We start from the raw sequence: 10,162 nt of genomic DNA, 5'->3' as shown, positions 1-10,162 counted from the left end.
TAAACAGTTTTTTATATGTCAGTGTAACTCTGTAACAAGAACTGGCCTGGCATTCTGCTCCTTATTAGACTGCTCAGGGGAGTAAGGGTGAAGTAGTTTTAAACAGACATCAGAATTCAATCAGGGGACTGAAACGCCTTCACTGGTTTCATACAAACCACTTAGTTTTTCCCACAATTACTAAGAAAGCAACCTGGGTTGCCCAAGCTAACCGAATACTCAATGCAATATGTATATTTCCACCTGATCATTTCCGTCCTGATCTACAGGTAGATCTTTTGATTCATTTTTATTGTAGAAGTGCTACTTACATAAGTGAGAGTGAAAAGTCAAACTAACTCTTAAACACCTTCGTCACTCCGACAAGAATAGTTTATTCATAAAACTATGTAAGCAGGTGCAGGAGTACATCAATTAAAAAACAGAAGATACAATTGATTTATTCCATATATCCACATGTCAGTATGATTTTAAAGGAATGCTTTTTTTAAATTACACATCAGCAGTAAATTACACCATATAAAAAAAGCCGCAGTTTCAACTCTCACGTCACTTCAAAGTTCCAACTTCTGTAATACATTCTTAAGCATGAAGTGCAGAACTTCAATAAAAAAAAATAGCAAAACTCTAAACTTCACATGAAAAGACAGTCAATATTGTTAGCTCTACAGAGATTACATGCTACCTTCACATTACAGTTCTGTCTTCAAAAGGTGCAGTTCATGCATTTGACCACTTTGTTGCCATAATCAATGCAGTCTGGGCCTATACATTCACAGCAGGCATTGTGAAACCATCTGTACTTCGAGGCACCCATGGACTCGCATGAATTTTTACATTGGTGGATTGACATGCAGTCATTGAAGTAGACCACGGTGCACTGAGGCTCTGCAAAATATTTTTTTTAAGTCAGTAAAATTTTAAAAACATTACTCTGACAAAACAGAACATCTAAAAGATGCTTCATACAAATGTTAGCACACAAAACTTGATACTGGGATAGAAATAGTCAAAGAGATGTGAAAAAACTTGCTCAAAAAGGTAGATTTTAAGATGCATTTAAAGGAGAAGTAGTTTTTGAGTAATAAGGAGAGAAATTAGACTGGGAATGAGCTGGAGATCCAGAACTAAAAAAGTAGAGATCTTAGATATATAGGCTATTACGTATTTCAGATAGGATCGGGCAAGGCTGTGCAGGAATCTGAAAGTGAGAATAATAATTGAAAAAAATAGGAAACATCAGCAAAAGAGATAAATAAAGGTCGACAGATGCATGGTTAATAGAAATTGAGCAGCAGAAGTTCTGTCCAGCTCAGCTTAGCAAGGATGTAGAGCGAGATGATGGTCAGTGGTATCACTAAAGTAATTAACAATATAAACAAGGCTTTTAACAAATCAGACGAGGCAATGTAGTGGAACAAATTTCACATTATCCAAGTCAATGAAAATAAATCTCATTCTGAAACTTAGTGGTCTTAGCATGGGCGTGAGATCAGAAGCTGAACTCAGTGTCAGCCAGGACACCAGAATTCCACTGAGTTGCTGAGACAATAGGGAACTGAAGACAAAGGCTTTAGATTTCCTAGTGGTAGATGGAATTTAATCCTGATAATTGTGAAGTGATGCATTTGGGGGGGGGGTTAAAAAGGGTGGGACATTCACAACCAATAGTAGGACTTTATAGGAAGACCAATGAGACACTGATGTACAAATACAAAGATCCATAATGAAAGCAGCACAGACAGATAAAGCAGTGATGAAAAGAAGATGGGATGCTGTTCTTTCCCAGATCCCCTTCAATCTCTTTCCCCTTAGCATAAACCAATGCCCTTCTCCATGGGGAAAAGCTTCTTATTGCACTTCTCACAATAGAGGTGATGCTTGCATTGTGCAAAGCCACATCACCTGCATCTGGCAAAAGGCGCAAGTTGGAGAAAAAGTTGAAATTATTTACTTTTTATTCTTTTAAATAAATTTCATCAGAGTGAATTTTTAATCCATAGCCACAATTTCCATAGTGAATATTGAAGTCTGTATGACAATAATGCAGGGGTCACCTGTACAAGGGATCAGCTACATTGAATGGGAAATTAAAGTAAGCATTAATTCCAAAAGCATTAATTTGCTATTGTTTTACTAATCCAAAACTAATTTAAATGCTTGCAACATAATTGACCCATCAGTTTATCTTTTAAGAGGCAATGAACTCTGGAATTGGAATAGGTTTTATTGGTATAGTTTTATTGAGCATTGTAAACAAGCATTATAAATATTTCACACAACATGTAGTGCCGAATGGAGGGGGCTGTGAGATGAAGGAAGAGTAGGTAGGGAGAGAGGGACTGGAAGCTGGACAGCCTGTTAGTCCCTGATGGTGAAAAGGGAAGAGGTGAAAGACAGGTGTTGCAACTTCTATTACAGCATTTTCTGTAACTTTTCAATTAACTGCACTATACATATTAAAGTTTCTGTATTTAAGTTTGCCATTGTAAAATTCTTGCCAAACCACTATTCTCCAGCTCTAGCCTCCACCTAGCCGCCTCATCAAACAAACACCTTAAGCAAAGAGTCTCGGTCATACATTGTGACGGAGCCAAAGTGTGTCACACTTCAGAACAGGCTTTACAACCTTTGCTCCAATTGCTTATGGCAAAGGAACTGAAGTAATTCAACCACTCTTGTTTTACATCAACTGACAGGAAAGATTTTAATAGCAAAAAGGCTAGCAGCTGGTACACATGCTCATGTTTACATCAAAGGTGCTGAATTTAAGAGGGTTGAGAGTTTCATGTTCCTAGGAATGGCCATCACTAATAACCTGTTCTGGTCCAATCACATTGACGCCACAGCTAAGAAACCTCTGTCAGTGTTTTACTTTGCACTATCTCAAAGCATTATTGTAATGAATTGAGCAGTATGAACGATATGCAAGGCACGTTTTTTACTATACCCTGGTACATGTGACAGTAATAAACAAATTTACCAAAAATAGCTGGAAACACTCAGCCAGTCAGCCAGCATATGTGGAAGGAGAAACAGAGTTAACAGTTCTGGTTTGAGATCCTCCATCAGAACTGGGTGTGAGTACAATAGAGCCTTCAGTGGCAGAGAAGATGTGGCAAGGATGAGTAGAATAAAAGGAATATCTCTGACAGGTTAATATCAGATGAGCCAATGTAACAGTCATAGTCAGCTAGTGCTTCTTTGTGTGTTACTAATAGCAAAGCTATAGACCATGTCAGCAGGCCAGTCTTTGTGAATGAAAAGGAAGCTGTGCCAGAATCACAGGCGGACAAGCAGAAACAACCTGTTCTGACAAGACAAAAGGAAAGAGTTATCTAGCTCAACACAACCAAACAACAGATGGTATTGTTACCTTTCTCAGTCACAACCTCTACATGGGGACTGTTTACAGGCAGTGATATATTCTGAAGTGGAGAAATGTCCAGGCTTTCCAAGAAGGAGACTAGGTTCTCGTGATAAGTGAGCTCTTCTGAGACAGGGAATGAGACGATGTTCCAATGCAGGTGAGTTTCACCTTCTGTCAGAGCACGGAAGAGAGACGGGATGGGTTCGTGTAGCTCCTCTACAGTACTCTTTGATGTGGGTGGTGTGTCACTGTAATTTCTAGGGTTGCACATTCCTAGGAGTTAAAGAAAAATTAACATCACAGCATTAACCTATCAGATTTCACTTTTTCTAGAGGATGCTAGTTCAGTCTGCTGGGATCAGCCATCTCTTATTGCATTAGCTATTGTGTAATGTTAAGAGGAAACTTACCTTTACAAATCTTCAGGCAGAAAAGCAATGATTAAAGAAATCCAAAACTTCTTTGAAAGAGTGATCAAAGGAACAAAGACAGGACCAGAGGAAAAATATGAAACAGCAGAATTTATAAAGGCTCAAAACAAATAGTCCCTCAGAAGAACAAGAGTAAGTCACTTAAGTACTCAAGTTTATTCAGTCAGATTGTGACTGGTCTGTTATAGGACTCCTTAGTACCCTTGATCAATAAGAATAGCTTAAAAATTAACAATCAACGATCTGTATACAACAGTATAAGGAAGAGTATTCCAAACGTACCACCAGTGAACATGTTTCCTGATTTTACATTCTAATGTTAAGTGGAAATATGTATATTTTCATCTCTCCATATTCTATTGGTTTTAATATTATCCTAAAAACCACATTTTTAAATAATTATAATGATGAAAGGCCATCCAAGAGGGATGTAAAGCTTTATCTTTCAAAGGTTGAAACCTGACTTATTGCACATTTTAATTATATTTTTAGGGCTTGGTTTTTCTCACTAGCAGCTATTTGTTACTCTGCATTTTTACCTCATTCTATCTCAATGCACCGTGTAATGAACTGACCTATATGAACGGCATGAAAGACAAGTTTTTCATGGTTTGTCAGTAAATGTGACAATAATAAATGAATCCCAATCACAATTAGGAGTTAGGTCCTTGTTAATAAGAACTTGTGCACTTATTAAACCCTTCTGAATATACAAGTTAACACGTATAAATGCTTATACTGTAGTGGACATTCAACACACAGATAGAGTCTCTGAACAGCAAATGAGAAAAATAATTAAATTGCAAAAGACTAGGGCTAAGTAACCGTTCCAAGGTCTTTGACAAAGCCCCTCTACTTACCCTCTCTTTTCTCTCTATCAAATCCCACTCACCTCTAACCATGCAAGACCACCAAATAGCTTAATTTAAGAGTTAAATTCCTTGCACATCAGATCACCAACTGTGCGTGATTTGTTACCTTCTGCTCAAACATTACAGGAATCAAGATTTATAACCAACAAAGATACCTTAGTAATTTGAAAATTAAGTGAAAATAGAATGCTTATTTGCAGATACAACACTGCTGAATTTTGCAAAGTAATCAAAATTTGCTCATTGTTGTGTCAGTTATTGGTCCTTAGGTAACAGTCTTTCCCAGAACTCCAAGTTGCCCTCCCCTCCCCCAGTAACGTAAGCACAACATCCTACACGGTTAGAAATGTAACCTTCCATGAAATACCTCACACCTTCAGAGACCCACTTCAAGCCTGACCTCTGGTGCTGGTTGTGTGGAACTTGCACGTTCTCCTTGTGATGGGCAAAGATGTTGGCTTGGTAGGTGAATTGGACACTGTAAGATGCCCCTAGTGAAAGTGAATGGCAGAACCTGAGGAATGGGGCATGGAGGTTGGGGGGGGGGGGAGGTCAGGGATTTTACAGTAATATGGGGAGAATAAGCTCGGGTACTAGGGAGGCGGGGTCCAGGCCCCAGAGCATATTTTAACAACTGAACCCAATGTTTGGATGATTAATGTGCCAGGCCAGATTGAAAAGGTCGGGAAGATGGGGTCTGAGGCTCACTGCTCCAAGAGGTTTATTGGGCTCTGTGTAAACTAATTATCTGTGGGCAGAAGCTCTTTGTGGGCTTCAGTTTAGAATGCTATTTGTTTGGGTTTATTGTTTGCATGATTTGCTACCCTCCCCCCCGCACCCCCCCCCCCCCCCCCCCCGGCACACTGAGTGTTTGACAGTCTCTTTTTTAAAGTGGGTTCTTTTGGGATTCTTTGTTTTGTGGCTGCCTACAAGAAGACGAATCTCAGGGCTGTATAACATATACATACTTTGAACTTTGGAATTGGTATAAATAGGTGCTTGATAGTCAATGAGGCATGGGACGGAGATATCTGTTCGTGCTGCATCTCTCTATTACCATGAAAGAGGCTGTAGGGTCATAGAATGACACACACCTTTCAGCCCACCACGTCAGTGTGGAACTAAACACCTGCCTTCACCGGCATATAAAACACTGTTCTTATTTCAGGGCACAGGACAGCCAGCCCCAGTGTCCAGGACTTTCTCAAAGCAAGGCTGCAGAACTGGCACAATAATTTTCACGTGTGATTTGCGGCAGAGGCACAGCTCACAGAGCTGCTGCCACCGCTCGAGCATCTCAGCTTCAATCCTGGCATCTGGTGCAGTGTGTGTGCACACTCCACGCTCCCAAAGGTCACCCCAGGTGCTCTGGTTTCCTCTCACATCAAAGGTTGGGAGGTGAACAAGGACATGGTAAATTGCCCCTGGCTGTGTAGGTTAGAGGTAGAATCTGCAGAGTTGATGAGAGTATGGGGAGAACAGTACACAGAGAAAACTGGAGAGCAACTGGTCTGTAAGCTAGAGACTGAACTGGATGAAAAGGCCTCTTTGGAGTACATTGAAATACAAGTGGTTAGGGTGTTGGTCTAGTGACCTGAAGGCCGCTAGTTCGAGCCTCAGCTAAGGCAGCGTGTGTCCTTGAGCAAGGCACTTAAACACACATTGCTCTGCGACTTCCCTTGCCCTTCCCTTGGACAACACCGGTTGCGCGGAAAGGGGAGACTTCCAGCATGGGCACCTGCCGGTCTCCCATACAACCCTGCCCAGGCCTGAGCCCTGGAAACTTTCCAAGGCGCAAATCCATGGTCTCTCAAGACTAACGGATGCCTATTATCCTTTAGAATACTTTAATAGGTACAAAATAAAACACTAGATGCCCTGAACTAACAAAAGTTGTTATATAAATACATGTCCTTCTTTCTTTTACCTGTAAATGCACCAGAATGTTCCTTTCCAAATGCAGTAGATTCCAGTTAATTGGGGCAGCCATTTATTTGGGACACTGTGCTGTTTAGTTGGAGCAAGAGACCGTTGCCAATTTGTAACTAGTGTTAGTTGTGTGGTCGCTAGACACTACACTGTGCTTAGAGTGGAGTTTTAAAATAGTGTCACTGCATATGTTTGTGTTCAAAAAGCAGTGATTTTTGGCACGGATAGTTGGTGAGAAACAGTAAGAAAACTGGGAACGGTTTTGCTCACTGCGATATCAAGCATTCAGACTTGGAGATGGCAGAAAGGGCCAGAAGTGAAAATGAAACAATTCCACTACTTCAACAAGTTAGAAATTACAAAGATTTAAAGATATCATGAATGTTACAATGAAAATGAAGATTTGGAGGATGTAGTTGTCTAAAGTAGCATATGAAAGCAGTCCGTTACCTGCACGAGGTGTCCGCGCTGATTTTAGTTCATTTACAGTCAATTATAAGAATACAGCAGACGAATTCCTCTGTTGATAAGAATTAGGAACTAATACACAGTTTTACAGTACTGTATAGGTCTTGGTAGTGTTCTAATTTGTTCCATATTTCATTTAAATACATGAATTGGTTCTCAGTTAAATGATAGCTTGTCTTTTTTATCCCTATTTCCATAAAACTTCAGCTAATTGGAGAGCCGCTTAATTGGGCCAGAATGTACTGCTCCCAACGTGTCCCAATTAACCAGAATCCACTGTGTAGAATTATGTAATATTTGGAGGTGTTATCCAAGTACTAACTTTTGCAATAACATGCACATTTTAAAATTCCATTTTTGGTGTAATATATATAATCTATATGTAACACCCTGGGAAAGGTTTCACAGCTGATGTCATGGTCTTTCTGTAGAAGCAGTGTTTGGGTTGTGGTTAGTGATGATGGGTGCTTTGGAATGTGAGCTGTCCAATGGAGAAAGTGTGTTTTCGTGCTGTGTGCCTGACACCGAGGTGACCTGGGTCTTCTGTTTGGCAGGAGATGGAGAGAGAAGACGCTGGAGAGAAGAGATCATAGGAGTGGGGCCGGGATTTGACGAAGCCCAGGGAATCGATGGAGGATCGACGAAGGGGAAACCGTGAGCTCCAACTTGTGCACATTAGACTGTTGCATTAAAATAGGCCCTTTTCTTTTTGTTTTACTTTACTAACCCTTTAGTCAAATTAAGAACTATAGAGCTAAATTGTTTAATTGTATGCAGTGTCCTGTCTGTTATTTTGTGGTACTGATTTGTAACAGGGTAACGAATCACGCAGCATCCACACAAATGGGGTTTGGGTGTTTTGCACCTTAATCTCACACATTTGGCAGGCCAGAGATTGTCTTCCCTACATTTACGCAATTGACCGAACCAGAATTGCCAAATTCATAAGATTAACGGTAGAACGTCACTAAAGCATCACCTTGAACAAACTAAGTTGACAGTTAGTAGAGCAAAATTTTAAACTCTAAATCCAATATGGGGAATGCCAAACTAAACTTAAACAAGCTGCAATTATTCCAATAACAACACAACTCAGATAATAGTGGATTGTATGTTTCTTATTCTTTACAATTCCAGTTTTAACAATCAGCGTCACAGAGATTAAACTAACAAATGTCTGATGACTCACCCACACAGTCGCAGCACTCATCCCACAGAGTGCCCAAGCAGAGCATACATTCCTTGCAGCACGAACAGTTTCCATCTACAGGACGACACTGACACAGTTCCTGCAGTAAAAATGTATGCAAGAGAACAGACAAGCAAATAAAGAACATATAAGATCATCAGCACACAGCATCGAGAAAGATCTCAGTGCCACTTTAGACATAGAGATAACTGGAAATGGAAAGGACTGTAGATATTTGAATCTGAACAAGAAGAAACAAACTGCTGGAGGAATTTAGCAGGTCAGGTAGCATCTACAGAGGGAAATGAGCAGTCAATGTTTTGGATTGAGTCCCTTCATCGGGACTCCAGGCACTGACTGTCTATTTCCATCCAGAAATATTGCCTAAACCACTAAGTTCCTCCAGCAACTTGTTTTTGGAGGAGATAACTGGTATTGTAGGACACTGACAAAAATAGAGGCCTTTGCTGTAGTTACCATACAAAACAAAAACTTGTGATTCTGTTGTTCACTGTAATGGAGAAGTCCATTTGTCCCATCAGGTAGATGCCAGCCACCACCAGAAAAAACCCATCAGTCCACCCTTTGCTTTTGCTGAAGCTCAGAGACTTATTTCAGAATCAGAATCAGGTTTATTATCACCAGCATGTGATGTGAAATTTGCTAACTTAGCAGCAGCTAGAAATATCTAGCAAAGAAATATAATAATAATAATAATAATAATAATAACAACAAAAAAATCAAACATAATAAACAAGTAAATCAATTACGTATATTGAATAAACTTTTTTAAATGTATAAAAACAGAAATACTGTATATTAAAAAGTGAGGCAGTGTCCAAAGATTCAATGGGTACTTTGTAGACTAGTGCCCAAGATGGAGCGGACTAGATTTACAACCCTCTGCAGCTTCTTTCGGTCCGGTACAGTAGCCCCTCCATACCAGTCAGTGATGCAGCCTATCAAAATGCTCTCTGCAGTAAAACTATATAAGTTTTTGAGTGTATTTGTTTTCCCTCCCTTTTGATTGTTTTGCCCCCTCACTGAGGAAGCATTTAAACTGGCATCTGTGGCAGGTCAGTAGAAGCCAATTCACTCTTGGAATACTGGTTACAGCTTTGGTCATCCAATTATAAGAAAGTTATCATTAAACTGGGAAGAGTGTAAAGATGATTTTCCAAGGCTGCTGCCAAGACTTGAGGGCCTGCGTTATTTAGAGAAGTTGAGCAGGCTAGGACTCTACTTGGAACACAGGACACTGAAGCGTAACTTTATAGAGATGTATAAAATCTCTATAAATCACCCAGGGCCTAGCTAGGGTGACACAGTCTTTTTCCCCAGCAAAGGGGAATGAAAGATTGAGGACATAGGTTTATGGTGAAATTTGAAAAAAATCTCAAAAGGGAGCTGAGGGGCAATTATTAACGCAAAAGTTGGTGCATATATAACTTGCAGAAGTGGCTGAGGCAGATACAAGAACATTTAAGACATTTGGATACAACATGGATAGGAGGGGTTTGGAAGAACTTGGGCCAAATGTGGGCAAATGGGACTAGCTGGATGGCCACCATGGTGAGCATGGATTAGTTGGGCAACAGAGCCTGCTCACGTGCTGGCTGTACTACTCTACAACTCTGGTGTGTGGCAGGGAGCCAGAGCCAGAGCACCCTGGTGGGACCCAATGCAGCCAGTGTCCTGACGTACAAACTCCACACAGGTGGCAGAGGTCAGGACTGAATCTGGATTTCTGGAGCTATCAGGCAGCAGCACTAACTGCTGTACCACTGTACCATAAACATGGGTGTGACCTACTATTTGTGACTCCTAAAAGATTTTCAGATGCTGAACTCAGTGTAGCATTCAGTGTGAAAGCAAGAACTTAGGCTAATTATCCAGCATCAAT

The 10,162-nt window shown here is 40.4% G+C and overlaps 1 protein-coding gene across 2 annotated transcripts in view; it reads right to left on the bottom strand.

Annotated features, from left to right (window-relative positions):
• Positions 1 to 354: 354 nt before the first annotated feature.
• Positions 355 to 10,162, bottom strand: part of twsg1a (twisted gastrulation BMP signaling modulator 1a) — a 46,460-nt gene continuing 36,652 nt past the window's right edge. For both annotated transcript variants that reach the window (XM_059976283.1, XM_059976292.1), the window contains exons 3-5: positions 8,260 to 8,359; positions 3,377 to 3,643; positions 355 to 888 (exon numbers count right to left, since the gene is read on the bottom strand). In XM_059976283.1, the coding sequence (XP_059832266.1) occupies positions 707 to 888; positions 3,377 to 3,643; positions 8,260 to 8,359 (549 nt within the window). In that variant the 3' untranslated portion in view covers positions 355 to 706. The remainder of the gene's footprint in view (positions 889 to 3,376; positions 3,644 to 8,259; positions 8,360 to 10,162) is intronic.

Source organism: Hypanus sabinus, chromosome 1 (genome assembly GCF_030144855.1).
Source record: "Hypanus sabinus isolate sHypSab1 chromosome 1, sHypSab1.hap1, whole genome shotgun sequence".
Taxonomy (NCBI): Eukaryota; Metazoa; Chordata; class Chondrichthyes; order Myliobatiformes; family Dasyatidae; genus Hypanus; species Hypanus sabinus.
Note: the sequence above shows the minus strand (reverse complement) of the source record. Positions and strands in the feature narration are given on the sequence as shown.